At 31.8% G+C, this 14,837-nt stretch overlaps 2 protein-coding genes and 1 long non-coding RNA gene across 4 annotated transcripts in view; 2 read left to right on the top strand and 1 right to left on the bottom strand.

Moving 5' to 3' along the window:
* Positions 1-953, bottom strand: part of LOC134707747 (golgin subfamily A member 2-like) — a 28,086-nt gene extending 27,133 nt beyond the window's left edge. The window contains exon 1 of one of the 2 annotated variants that reach the window (XM_063567772.1): positions 730-953. In XM_063567772.1, the coding sequence (XP_063423842.1) occupies positions 730-777 (48 nt within the window). In that variant the 5' untranslated portion in view covers positions 778-953. The remainder of the gene's footprint in view (positions 1-729) is intronic. The other variant, XM_063567773.1, reaches the window with a different exon arrangement.
* On the top strand, positions 779-13,877 carry LOC134707750 (uncharacterized). The gene is made up of 4 exons (XR_010105760.1): positions 779-862; positions 8,334-8,388; positions 12,302-12,382; positions 13,805-13,877. It is a non-coding gene; the product is annotated as an uncharacterized LOC134707750 (long non-coding RNA).
* Positions 807-4,201, top strand: LOC134707748 (ribonuclease H2 subunit A-like). The gene is made up of 2 exons (XM_063567774.1): positions 807-1,063; positions 3,085-4,201. The coding sequence occupies exon 2, from the start codon at positions 3,126-3,128 to the stop codon at positions 4,047-4,049; it is 924 nt and encodes a 307-aa protein (XP_063423844.1). The 5' UTR covers positions 807-1,063; positions 3,085-3,125; the 3' UTR covers positions 4,050-4,201.
* Positions 13,878-14,837: the final 960 nt, after the last annotated feature.

Below are 14,837 nucleotides of genomic sequence, written 5' to 3'. Positions count from 1 at the left end.
TTGAACATCCTTACTAAACACAGATGTTTTACCTCATTGAGTGTGATTCCAGGTGGTTGCATTGTAAGGTTAATTATCATTATCTCCGATTTTTTAGACTCTCATTCATATTTTTCTTTAGAAGACAAAGCATTGTCTTTTAATGTTGTCATTATTTGATTTAGATGCATGACCTCCTTATAAATATGCGTGGGTCTTGAAGTTCACCAATTTTGATCACTCATCGACTTGTAGGAGTCGATATTTGCAACTTTTTGATTCTGGTCAATTATTTCTTGTTTAACAATATTGGACTAATTCAAGTCATATTTTGTCTTACATTAAAGGGAGACAAATCCTAAAACTTACAACTTTAGACCTCTATGAGTCAAAAGCAGATTCAGACTTATTTATGTCTGAGCTCTGACTGTCTGTTATGCTGATTAATTCTATATCACAGCAAACAGACTGTCTCTATTTATTAAAAATCATGTATCAGCTCATTTGCATTCATGTTTTCCTTATTTGTATAATTTGCCGACGATAAATAAAGCTTATTTTTTTTTATAATTGTGTGCAAAAATGAACCGATGAACCGGCTGCTGTCAAAATAACAGACGAGAGAAAGGAGGAATATACAGAAACCTAACTATACATATCGGTCATTTGATTTGGAAAAAAAACTCTTCCATTTCTGTACAATATATATGTAAATTGAGTGATAATGGGATAATGGAATAGGATGATAACCTTCTTCCTAGCGGCAGCAATTTTCTCCCGTTTCGCAGTGTCGGCCATTCTTTACCGGATATTGCGTGTGCGTGCGCATTTTCATGACACGAAGTCAGTTTGTAAAGAATCTACACGTTTGAAACGTTTTTAGGTAATTTTTTCAGTCTTGTACAATTAAAAAGTACATTTACTATTAAAAATCAAACGTTTTGCATTCCTTGTATGAAAAGAAGTTTAGATACAGTTTTCGACAGCTTTTCGGTGCACCTCTGACTGTTTCCATAGATAAAAATGGCGCGAAAGTGAGAAGACCACAATTTGTACCCTGAAGATCTTTGAGCTGTTAAATAATGTAAGTTCACATTACCATATCTTGAATTTCATATTTGATATAAAGCATATGAAAACGAGTTACCTCTTACCTCCATCAAGCACGCTCCAGTTCAAATTTTTTGAATTCAAAATATTCTATTAATTAAAACAGTATATCCTGTCAGTGTATTCTGTATTCAGTGTCAGGTATCAGGTCCGTTCGCGCCCAATACACTTTCGCACATCGCACGTTCGCACCCAAGGTCCGTTCGCACTCTACACGTTCGCGCCCAATTTTAATTCAAATTCCAGTAGAATAATTGGAAAATCATGATTGTTGTTTTAAATTGCTTTAACTGAACATTGCTGAATGTATAAATTGGCTTGGTATGACATGGTATGAGTAAAACATTGAAGATTTTAAATGAAAAACACAAAAGATAATTGTTTTTAACAGCTTGGTCCCTTAGATCCGAAACAATGAAAAATAAAATATAACAATACACTAATATGAGGCAGGCATAACCTGTGAATGGGGACGAAGTCTGTATGTATTATTTTTTTTAATTCAATCATGTTGATAAAAGAAACCGAAATACCGTACGTAACGTTCCCGATTTTGGTTCTGTTGTTAGGGAATTAGCTGTGACGTTCTTTAAGTTATGACGTCATATTCGATGTAAACAAAAGAAACGTTTTCATCAGGTAACGTTTTTTTCATATCAAACAATTATTAAAATTGAATTTGTATTGAGATCCAATCTTATATTTTACTAGACTGATAAATATAAAAAAAATCAAAGTCTCATGCAAACAAGACAGATATCTGCGCAAATGCTGGGAAACCGGAACAGGTAGTAGATCTGAAAAAAAAAGTTAACGATTTTGAGTTCATTAGTAGAATGAAAAATTTGGGAAATTTTCCCGATTTTAAAAAAAAAAAATTTATTGATTTTTCTGCTGTTATTGGGGACTTCCTCCCCATATTATAATCAAAACATGATTAAAAAAAAAATCAACACACCAAAAAAAAATGTAGTTATAAATTCACTTTATTTTGAAACAAGTCAATGAAACAAAGTTATAGCAATACACTAACCAAAACATGATTATGATGATAAAGTGTTATTCAACACAAAATAAAACATTAACAAAATCTCACTTTATTTAGGAAGGATTTTTTTTTTAACAGTACACTATTCAAAACATGATTAAGATTTGTTCAAATTCAGGGCTGTATCAAGCTTGAATGTTATGTCCATAATTGCCCCAACTGTTCAGGATTTGACTTCCGCGGTCATACAAAGCTGTGCCCTGCAGAGCACCTGGTTAGCATCATGGTAATATGGTGCTTATAATAAGATGGTGTTTTTGATGTTCATTGTATTTATTTTAAGCATCCTTAAGTTTTTTACCAGGATGATACATGTTTATGCAATTTTATGGGACAATGTTCTATACTTATGACAAACTGAATTACTGAACTGTTCAATAAATTAATATTGTAAATGTTAAGGTAGAACATGTATCATGATTTCATGAGTATTGTTATAATTAAAGAACATTAAAATTTCTGGTGTAAAAAACACTAATGAAATGTGATATACTTATATATGTTATTGTAGAAATCAAAATGGGAAGTTTTGTTCAGGAAGCCTCTGTTTACAGTATATTTGTCGCTCACACAATTATTGTTAATTGCATGGACATAGCATTTATTCAAATACCAGTATTTTGATGTATTGATTTCTGAGTCTCTACGATAATTGGGCTTTAGATTAAAAACAAATTACAGGTGAATGCTCTAAAATATCATTTTCTTGCAATATACATATTTACATGTACATGTAAAATGTACAGCAAGGGACATAAATCAGAATGAATCTTCCTTCAAATAAAAAAAAAAAAGATTTTTAACAGATCATGTCATGCATGCATGTTATTTTTACAAACATAACTCCATCAACATGATCAATGGATATTGTTTGTGATGCTGGTGCTTAAACATTTATATTCAAACAGAGGCACTGTTCTAAATTTTCCATTTTGATTTCTCTTCAGATCCAGGAGACAATTATTTGATATCAGAAATTTAGTTCAATATGGACGTTAAGGAGGAAGTGGAAATTAAGTTGGAGAAAGAAGATAATATGAAAAATTTAATATTAGAATCTCCACTGCCAGATTGTGTCAAGTCAGAACCATGCTGGTTGGGAATTGATGAAGCAGGAAGGGGACCAGTACTAGGTCCTATGGTTTATGGAATTTGTTTTAGTCCAATATCCATGAAGGAGAAATTTGGAGAAATGGGATTTGCTGATTCTAAGACCTTGACAGAAGATCAAAGAGAGAGCATCTTTGATAAGATAAATGAAGCCAATGAAATGATTGGATGGATGGTTGAAGTGCTCTCCCCTACTTTTATATCAACTAGCATGCTCCGTAGAACAAAATATAACCTTAATGCTTTATCACATGACTGTGCTATCAGGCTGGTGGCTCTCGCAATTGAAAGGGGAGCTAACATTGCTGAAGTTTATGTTGATACAGTGGGAGATCCAACTAAATACCAAGAGAAACTTAAAGGTATATTCCCATCAATTGACATTACAGTAGCAAAGAAAGCTGATTCTTTGTACCCAATTGTCAGTGCAGCCAGTATATGTGCTAAAGTCACCAGAGATAAAGCTGTCAAAAAATGGAAGTTCCAAGAAGAAATAAATACGGAAGATCTTCAATATGGCTCAGGCTATCCAGCTGATCCTAACACTAAAAGTTTCCTTGCAAACAATATGGACTATGTATTCGGTTTTCCACAATTTGTTAGGTTTAGTTGGTCTACGGCAGCCATTATTTTAGAAAAAGATGCTGCCCCTGTGAAATGGGAAGATGATGATGAAGACGAAAATGCTGACAAAAGCAATATGGCATTGACTTCATTCTTCTGTAAGAAGGACCATAACCCTAAAATGGACAGACATATTTATTTCAAAGATAGATGCATAGAAACAGTTCAAAAATTGTAGTGCTGACTGTGCTACAGATTATTCTTACTAAACTAAGGGGACTGCAGGCTAAATAAAGTCTGAGATTCTAAGTACATGTAGTTGTAACCATAATGTGTTCAGTTATTTAATCAATTTAAATACAAATTAAACAACAAGTTTCTTTTGGTTAACTATTTGATTCTTGGCAATTATCATTAACAAGCATTTATAACTATTAAAACAATTTTAAAGGACTAAATTAGGTTTTCATCTTGTGTGTGACATTCGTGCAAAAGGCTTGAGTAAGGTGTTGCCTTTCCAGCAGATGGGTCAACAATTATGAAGTTTTTTGTTAATGTCCCTTGATAGGAACTACTTGTGATAGATCAATTATAGTTTCTACAAGCATTAGCCTTTCAAAAAAGAGCTATGATCGACTCTTAGCTGATGGAAATGGAAAGTGCTCTCGCTTTGTAGATTAATTCATTTACTAGAATAGCCATGTGCATCAATCAACAAATTTAACCACACACGTGAGGTCACACATATATCGTTTTAATTGACGTTTAAAAGGGAGGACAAATCTGATATTTACAGGATTGAAGGTCATTTACTAGGTTTGGATTGTTCTAACCAATCAATAAACTTTGATTATTCATGTCTTCTAATATCTTCCAATCAGGTAGCATGAAAAATTCATGCACTTACTGTGCATCGTTCAATTCTTAATATCGACTCCTAGGCATAGGAGTCAATAGTAATGTTGCATTCCTATCCTTATTTATCAGTTTGATGACTATTTCAAAGCCTTGACCCTTAGTTCATGGCCAAGTGACTTTGAATCAATTATAAGCAATGTTGCTGTCCATTAGATTGTCTTTTTCTGGATTTCCTGATGAGAAACACAACATATCTCGGTGTCAACAGTTAAGATGCAGAATGAATGAATATATAAAAGTATTTGTACGGATGTTCTCTCAATTACATTCACCCCATTATAGACTTGTATTCTGAACTCTTACCATCTTGTAACTACAGTTGTCAAAAAGAAGCAATAGAAACCAAAGGAACATTCTAAATCATAAGTAGCAAATAATCTGACAATGCCATTGCTAAAAAAGAAAGAGACCAACAGGCAATCAAAAGTACACAAAACACAACATAGAAAACCAAAGACTAAGACTGATTATCATCATGATCATGAACAAGCATTAGATAATGATTATGATCAAACCATTAAAGAATTGTGAGAATGCAAGATCTCTGTTTATTTGTGTTGTTCCAAATGCTCATTTTTGCTCACATTTATTTCACCTCCAACCATCCATCATGTCCATATACAAATGTCATCATTGTTAAAGCAGCTTGGCTATCATTCTCTTTTTATCAAAGCCAATCCAGACCACCTTTCAATTTTATTTATAATGAAAATAAATGATATATGCTTTTTCTTGTGCTGATTCAATTTTGTCTGGATTATAACAAAAGTTACTGAATCAGCATGATGAGAAACAAGGAGTACTGTTCAAACTTTAAACTTTAGATTCAGAAGGTAGAAGATGCTTGCTTGCATGCTTATATGAGTTAGTACAATTATGATAATTGCCATCTAATTTGGTATATGAAATCCTTGAAAATTCAATCACAGACAGAGTCCACCCGACCTCTATCCATTTCAGGGATCAGTGATAAAATTTTGTGGTTTAGTCTGTATCTCAAAAATATATATATGCAAAATTAGGTCAACTGTATTTGCATGGTGTTAGAGCAAATTGTAAGGTCATGAAGGTGTACATGTTCATCTGACTTTGACTTCATTTTCATGGTACAATGGTCATTGTTGAAACATTTTTTTTATTGTGTCTGCTTTTATCGTCATACTATAAGCAAAAGGTCAACTATATTTAATGTATTAAATGATTTTAAGGTGTACATATTCATTTGGTATGATTCATGTGACCTTTACCACATTTTCAAGTTTCTTTGTCAAAGATATCTTTCTCAGATACTTTAAACAATAGGTCAACTAGTGTAAGGAATGATTAAAATTGAGAATGGATATGGGGAATGTGTCAAAGAGACAACAACCCTACCATAAAAAAAAACCCAGCACAGGACTTCAAAGTAGCGAATAATTCTCGCACCCGGAGGCGTCCTTCAGCTGGCCCCTATTTTTAAAACAAATATATACTAGTTCAGTGATAATAAACGTCATACTAATTTCCAAATTGTACACAAGAAACTGAAATCAAAATAATACAAGACTAACAAAGGCCAGAGACTCCTGACTTGGGACAGGCGCAAAAATGTGGGGGGGTTAAACATGTTTGTGAGATCTCAACCCTCCCCCTATACCTCTAGCCAATGTAAAAAAGTAAACGCATAACAATACGCACATTAAAATTCAGTTCAAGAGAAGTCTGATTGCCTGGTTTATAATTTATCTGACCTTGACCTCCTTTTTATGGATCATTGGCATGGTCATTTTAATAAATTTGGCCAGCTTCAAAGATACTACTTTGGTCAACTTTAGTTGGTGTAAGGTGGGCATGTCTGTCTGGCAGGGTCCAGTTTCTCTGACCTCAATTACATAGATCATTGATAATGTAAAGTTTATGTGATACTTATATTTCAGACTTTTCAACTTTATGAGGTAAAGTACTGTAAATTCAGAAATTTTTGCGAAAAATATGACGGGGATATAATCGATATTATTTAAACTCCCATTTTGAAATGTTTTATTTAAATTATTAAAACAGGATTTTTCTCAATATTGCAGAAATAAAAATCGCATTTTAGTAGTAAATGACAAAATCGCAATAATAAATGCACACAATAATTTCTGAATTAACAGTAATCATTCCAGCATGTGCACTCCTATATACATATTATATATACATCATTTGTATATATGTACCACATGCTTTGTTGGATTTACATGGATAAGCCAATATAAAGTCCTTGAGAAAAACAAAAAATAAAGGAATAATCTAAGATAAGTATGGATGTTACCTTTACATTAATATGCAGTGTTCCTGTTTTCCAAAAAAGGGATTATATGATTAATTTCTCTCTGGTTGAAATAAGTTACTGATTTTGTTGGTTGTCTGTCTGGCGTGTGTGTTAATAGGTACACAGTGAGATAAACTTACAACATGTTACTATCATTTTATCTTTCATACATGTATATAAGTGTAATCTTTAGACAAAACTGCAGTTTGAAAATTATTTAATCTTATTTTGTAAAACAAAATGAAAGTAACTTGTTAAAAGATCTCAAAACAAAAAGAAATTTGTTTTAGAGACATATTATTTTATTATTTATATCCATGATCTAATAAAAAACAATAAAACAACTGAAAACTAGATTATAACCCAAAAGATAAGGGTGCCAAATGGGATCATTCATTTTTTTGCCATTTTGATATCAATTCAATGTGGCATTCCTCTCTAACCAATTCTGTTGTACCAATTTGCCTCTAGACCATTTTGACAAAACAAAAAAAAAGTCATTTACTAAAAATAAATGATTCAGCCAGGTTTGAACACTTAATTTTTTAATGATAGTACCTAGGTTCTTTTTTTTTAATGCAAAAACAGAGACCTTTTACCACCTGCTTATTAGCTCTGAAGTATACACTGAACAGTACAAATTTCAGAACACTATCACCTTAAATGTGTTCTTACCTGGTATACTTACCTTATCAATTTAAAGGTGATAGTCTTAAGGAATAGGCACTGAGCAGGGCAGAATTCAGAGATGAGCTAATGTGGCTAGCTACCTGAATATGTATTTGACATTTTTGACAATTTTTTCTTTGCATTTCAATTTATGAATTCTTTTGTTCCAGCTTGATTCTTTTCTGTATATAGATAAATATAAATATTTTGGTTGATAGCCTGTATTTGCCATGACTTATTTTCTTCTTCTTTTTCATCATGTTCATCACATTTATGAACTTTTTTGCTTTTGCTTAAATGTCAAATAACACTTCAGGCAACAGAACCACAAGAGAGCATGGTTGTTTCCCCCTACAACCCAATAGCACTGGACGCCCTGTGCCAAGCTTGGAGGACTTAGGTCTCCAGTTATGTAATCAACATAGAGTTATATATAGATGAAGAATGTTTATTCATTACCTAATAATCATAGATATATTTACATATATCAGTTATTTATTTTCAATTTCTGTGTTAAAGATAAGATTTTACAATGCAAACACAATTGATTAGAATTATTGGCAACTTTCACGCAAATTTGTAATTTTTTTTTATTATTTCATTTTATTTAACATCTTAATTACATCATTATTTCCCTTTCAGACTTAAAGAAAAAGAACCATAACTGGTTTCTAAAAATAGTGATGTCAGTTACAAAGTAGGTATTTTTCATTTATTTTTAGTTTTGAAATATTCTTAAGGGAAGTAATATAATTATTTAAAAGTAAAGACTGTATTAAGTTACTAATTATAATTATACAGCTTTAAGGGCTATGGTGTAAAATGTTCTACAAGGATTAACATTTATTTCTGTATAGTTATTAATGTACATAAAAAAAGTATAGATGTAGATGTGTTATACATTTTTTCAGTTTAATTTTCAAAAGACTGGTCCTGCTTCATATTTTGTGACAGTACTGGACTGTTAAAACTTTCAAACACCTACTTATAAGCCTTATTTGTAGTATAATCCTGTACAGGTGTCCAAAGAATGACTTATTAAATTACCTGCTGCACTACTTATATTTACCTCATGTACCTTGTCAATATAAAGAGGAGATGTTGTGCATGTTTTCAAATGAGACAAATTTCGATCAGAGACCGAATAAGGAAAAACATTAATAGCTACAGGTCACCAGTCTGTCCTCAACAATGAGCAAAACCAGTATTACATAGCAAGCTGTAAAAGTGCCTGACATGACCATGATGACAAATTGAAATAAATTCAAAACAGTAAACTAACCGCCTGATTTATGTACAAAATAATAAACTGAAGACATGACTGTATGGAATAGATTTAAAAAAAAAATTAAAATTTGGTTCTCGACATCACACACAGAATGTGGCACATATGGGACATAGATATAGGAAGATGTGGTGTGAGTGCCAATGAGACAACTCTCCATCCAAATAACAATTTAAAAAAAAAGTAAACCATTATAGCTATAAAGGGCCCCAAAATTACTAGTGTAAACCCATTCAAACGGGAAAACCAACGGTCTAGTCTATATATAAAAAAAACCACAAACCCTCCCCTTAACCTGGGACAGTGATGTAACAGCAAACTATAATAATCTGTTGAGAAAGACTTGACTAATATCAGATCCACATCTATACTGATTATAGAACACAGGACAAAACAACTTCCTTATAAAGAAACTAAACAGAAAATAATTATGATCAATCATGGCAACAGAAGCAGATTTTGAAGTGGGCCAGGAAACCAAGCTCCCCCTTTTGTCGGAAAAAAATGGTTGAGTATATAGGGAATCACTGAATGACTGGAGCAGGCCCTTTCTTAGGCAGTCTTTGGGCCCCAACTTACTCTAACAGCAATTTTAGTACTTTTATCAAATTTAAAACCTATTCCAATAGTAATGCACGAAATTTCATTTCAAAATATTTAAAATCAGAATTGCAAGCATTGCACATAGTTTATCTATCCAAGGCAGGTGGGCTATGTATTGTAACTTTTTGCTAAAATCTTCAGAAATAAAGGCTTCAGTGCAAATCCAATATGATTCCATTATACTTGATATTTCCAAGAAGCATGACTTTTTAAAGCTTAAGATGGGGGTTAAATCTGCAAATGGGATATATCATTGTATGTATTTAGTTTTAACTAAAGGAGTAGCTGAATTCTATTGATTTGTTAAAGATGCTAACAAAATTTTCCAAAAATGGTAAATTATAATTGAATTTGTGAAGATTACTTTAAAATAGCTTAACTTCTATTATTCAGTTATTTATAGATGTGAGAAGATGTGGTATATATAAGTGCCAATGAGACTACTCTCCATTCAAGTCACAATTAGTAAAAAGTAAACCATTATAGGTGACTGGTCAAAGTGTAGACTTGCTACAATTTCCTTTCTTTTATTTATTTCTTCAGACTTCCAAATTTATATGTTTAATGATAACTGCCAACCTACTGATTGCATTCAATGCATTCACTGCAACTCTTTTTCTGATAGAAGGCCACTGTGTGTGTGTGTACTAAGTATAGTTGTATCAATAATTGGCATTAAAATCTTTCATGCATATGTTTTTTTCGATATTTTATTACAAAAAAAGCGTTGTGTACGGTGTTTAATAGCTAACCACATAAATCCTTCTGTACCGTGCATAGTTAAGTTGCTGTACACCGTGGTTGTTGCCCCTGAATTGGTAATTTTGAGGAAATTTTGCTGTTTTTGGTTATTATCTTGAATAGTATTATAGATATAATAGAGATAAACTGTAAACATCAATAATGTTCAGCAAAGTTAGATTTACAAATAAGTCAACATGACCGAAATGGTCAGTTGACCCCTTTAGGAGTTATTGCCCTTTATAGTCAATGTTTAACCATTTTACATAAATCTGAGTAATCTTTTACAAAAATCTTCTCCTCTGAAACTACTGTGCCAAATTGATCCAAACTTGGCCACAATCATCTTTGGGGTATCTAGTTTTAAAAAATGTGTCTGATGACCTGGCTATCCAACCAAGATTGGCACCACGGCTAAAAATAGAACAGGAGTAAAATGAAGATTTTGGCTTATAACTCTGAAACCAAAGCATTTAAAGCAAATCTGACAAGGAGTTAAATTGTTAATCAAGTCAATATCTATCTTCCCTAAAATTTTCAGATGAATTGAACAAGTGGTTGTTGGGTTGCTGCCCTCCAATTGGTAATTTTTAAAGAAATTTTGCCGTTTTTGGTTATTATCTTGAATATTATTATAGATAGCAATAAACTGTAAACAGCAATAATGTTAAGCAAAGTAAGATCTACAAATAAGTCAACATGACCTAAATGGTCAATTGACCCCTTGAGGTGTTATTGCCTTTTATAGTCAATTTTTAACAATTATCATTAATTTGGTAAATTTATGTAAATTTTTAACAAATATTTTTTTCTGTTACTAATGGGCAAAGTTCATTATAAAATATAATTGTAAGAAGCAAGAATGTATAGTAAAGTAAGAACTTCAAACACATCACCATCACCAAAATACAATTTTGTCATGAATCTATTTGTGTCCTTTGTTTTATATGCACATAGACCGAGGTGAGCGACACAGGCTCTTTAGAGCCTCTAGTTTCTATATATAAAGCAGTCCAAGTCAAGTTTGTTAAAATAACTTTTTTTTAAAACTGGGCATTATGAATTAGTTGAATACTTTATAGCAGTTTTGTATAAATCATGGACAACTTGCGTGGTAGCACCAGCAACATTATTTTTTTTATTTTTCTAAATGGCTGACATTGCCATGGAAACGGCAAACAATGTAAAAAATTCAAAATAGCCCATGTTGCCATGGAAATGGGGGAAAAATATAAAATAGTACAGAAAAATGAATTTACAAATGTAGCTATGCATTTTTGTGCATTTACTGTTAAATTTTTTTGAAATGGCTGCAGCTTGCTAGCAATGGCAACTCTTGTTATATTTATAATACATGGACATAAGTTATTATGTGAGCAGCCAGTATTGATTGAAAAAAAAAAAAAAATCCATCAAAACAGAGATCTTTTACCACCTGTTTCTTAGCCCTGACACACTCCTGAATGCATGCTGGTTTAGTAAATCTATTCTCTAGTCTGGTTTCCTAGCTTTTCCCTGTTGTATACAGAGACTAGACATGAAACCAGACTAGAGTATAGATACACTGAACGAGTATTCATTCAGCAGTGGGTCAAGTACCCCACATCAATACCCCTTTCTCCACTTAGTGCCCTAAGTGGAGACAAAGGTATTAAGGCGGGGTGACCATTGACTTTCTTTCAACATCATTCAATAGTCTGATAACACTAACTTCCGCAGTGCCAAACATAGAGGATATAGGTCTCCACTAACATTTACAGTTTCTAAACGTTATATACCCTCAGAAAATGTAGTTATTTGTAGCTATAGTTTAGAATATTTCCATAAGGTATAAGTACTTTGCAAAATCCGTTTTTAGGCTTATCATATGAATGTTTAAGTTAACATGTTATATAAACTGTGTTATTACCTTGATGTAATCAATTCTATATTTATTCATTTGTAATTTTTGGGTAAAAACATTTATTTTTATCTTTTACAGGTAAAACAGGAACGACAACAGTTTAAAGTTTTTATAAATAGATTTTTATATTTATATTTTATTTATCTACTGTTTATTCAGGTTAGTAGGTTATATATATGAATGGTTGTATGAAATCTTTTAAATTGTTGAGGAAAACGACATAATTATGTTTATCTTGTTCAAAAAATCTTGTACATAATATGGAAGCACTATTGAAAAGGGGGGTTTGAAAATCCTGGACAACAAGTCCTCTTTATGTTTTAAAAGGATTCACTAATTTATAATGCATACATGTCATGCATGTACATATTAAGTAATTTTTGTAAGCAGCTTTATGATTTTTTTTTTTAATGTGATTTATATGCTACTTTGTTCAATCGTACATCAATAGATTAGTCATAATGTTCTTTGATGTTGCTGAATTAAAATTACCGACTAATATCAGAAACTGTCAATCTAATAACAATTCATTTTTGCATTCAAATCCATCATTCACGATTGGTAAGTAACAAAAGTTGAATATTCCCTCTACAATCCATGCAGTTGTGTCTTTATATAAAAAGGATAAAATTAAATTCTAGATGTTTAATAATAAGAATCTCAGCGCACACAACTCAATAAAGCTAAAAGAGATGTACTATTATATAGTGTGATAGCTGTTAAAAAATAAAATATAACTGACCTGAGGAGGCTCAATTTAATAATGTGTGAAAAATTATTGAAATGCTACATTTAAAAATAAGAATAAAGATAGGGATTTAACTGAATAATTTTAATTTAATTCTTATGTTGTTTTTTTTTTATTCCTCTTCATCAGATTTCACTCCACTTCTATCTGTAGGAAAATTGAAAAATTAAGTTTTTGTGACTTATATACAGTTAAGAAGTTGACAATGACATTACTGAAGCATATATGTTGGTATATGGGAAAAAACATACAAAAGTTTTGCAAAACGAAGATCTTTTACCCACCTGTTTCTTAGCCCTGACCCACGCCTGAATGAATGCTGGTTCAGTGTAGAGATACACTCTAGCCTGGTTTCCCAGATTTTTCCCTATTGTCTACAGGTAGAAGCTGGGAAAACAGGCTAAAGTATAGCTTCACTGAACCGGCATTCATTCAGGCGTGGGTCAGGTATCCCACATCAACATCTCTTTCTCAACTTAGGGCCCAAAGGTGAGAAAGAGATCTCAAGGTGGCATGATCATTGAGTTTCATTCAATAATCCGATAACACTACCTTAGCAGTGCCAAGCATAGTGGATTTAGGTCTCCACTAACATTTACATTGTATGAATATTATATACATGCAGAAAATGTAGCTTTACATCACTAGGAGTTATTATATTTACATATTATGTGTTATGCTTAGCAAAATCAGAGTTTTTGGCTTATCTTTGTATGTTTAGAGAAACATATGTCATGTATGTTTTAGATTTATTTTATTGCCTATTTGTTAAAACACTTCTTCATTTGTAATTAATTGATATTTTTGTCTTTAAGCTTTTTTTACTTTTACAGGTACTGAACAGGAACGATAACAATGAACGTTTATAAATAGATTTTATACATTTAATCACCTGTTTATTTATGTGAGTAGATTATATGAATATTATACATATAGTGTTGTTGTACATTCATTCAATAAACTATAAGAATAAGTGTTAGGAATATGTGATTGAGACAGCACATACAACAAGAGAAATTGTCTTCAGCTATTAGACATGTGTGTCTAATCAGTATCTCAGGCAATTGATGTTCCTAAGGATAGAAAAGTAATTAAGTTAACAGTTATCATGAAAGATCTTTAATCATTAGCATATTCACAGAAGGACAAATAGTCTTTTAAGATACAACCATTTCTCTGACAAGGATCAAGTGTTGTTTAACAGAGACATACACATATGGTAGAGTTAAACTAATTAGTTGAGCACTCAACATTAAGAGTCAGTAGCTATGTAACTCATGGGGGCTAAAGGCTTGATACTTGTTTAGAAGGGTTTACAACATGGCATAAATACCTGAGAGTGGTGCATGGCTCTTGGAATTTCTAATTAGAAATATTTCATCTTTTCTTCCACTGCAAATTATTTAAAATAATTCAATAAAAAAATAACACATAATGATTAGACCAGAATGACATGATGTAATATCTGTATTGTAATTAATAAATTACTTGATAATTATACACTGAGGAATGTAAAAGTTGCAGGGTTAATAGTAAAACTGAATAGACATAATTATAAAATCTTTTATAAATCTGTCATCATCCACCCCAAAAAATTATAAACCATATTTCATAATTTGTTAATTGTAAAAGAAAAAAACATTCCTAAGAAATTTTTCATTAAAACGAAGATCTTTTACCACCTGTTTCTTAGCCCTGATTCACTGCTGATGAAATGCTTGTTAAGTGTATCTATACTCGTATGGGGAACTAGGCTAGAGTATAGATATACTCATCATTCAGTAGCACATGCTGTTCAGGTATGCCACTTTAATCTTTCTAGGACTCAGAAAATCTCAAGGTGACATGACCATTAAACATTCGTAC

This window comes from Mytilus trossulus, chromosome 2 (genome assembly GCF_036588685.1).
Source record: "Mytilus trossulus isolate FHL-02 chromosome 2, PNRI_Mtr1.1.1.hap1, whole genome shotgun sequence".
NCBI lineage: Eukaryota > Metazoa > Mollusca > Bivalvia > Mytilida > Mytilidae > Mytilus > Mytilus trossulus.
This window is presented reverse-complemented; position numbering and strand designations above follow the sequence as displayed.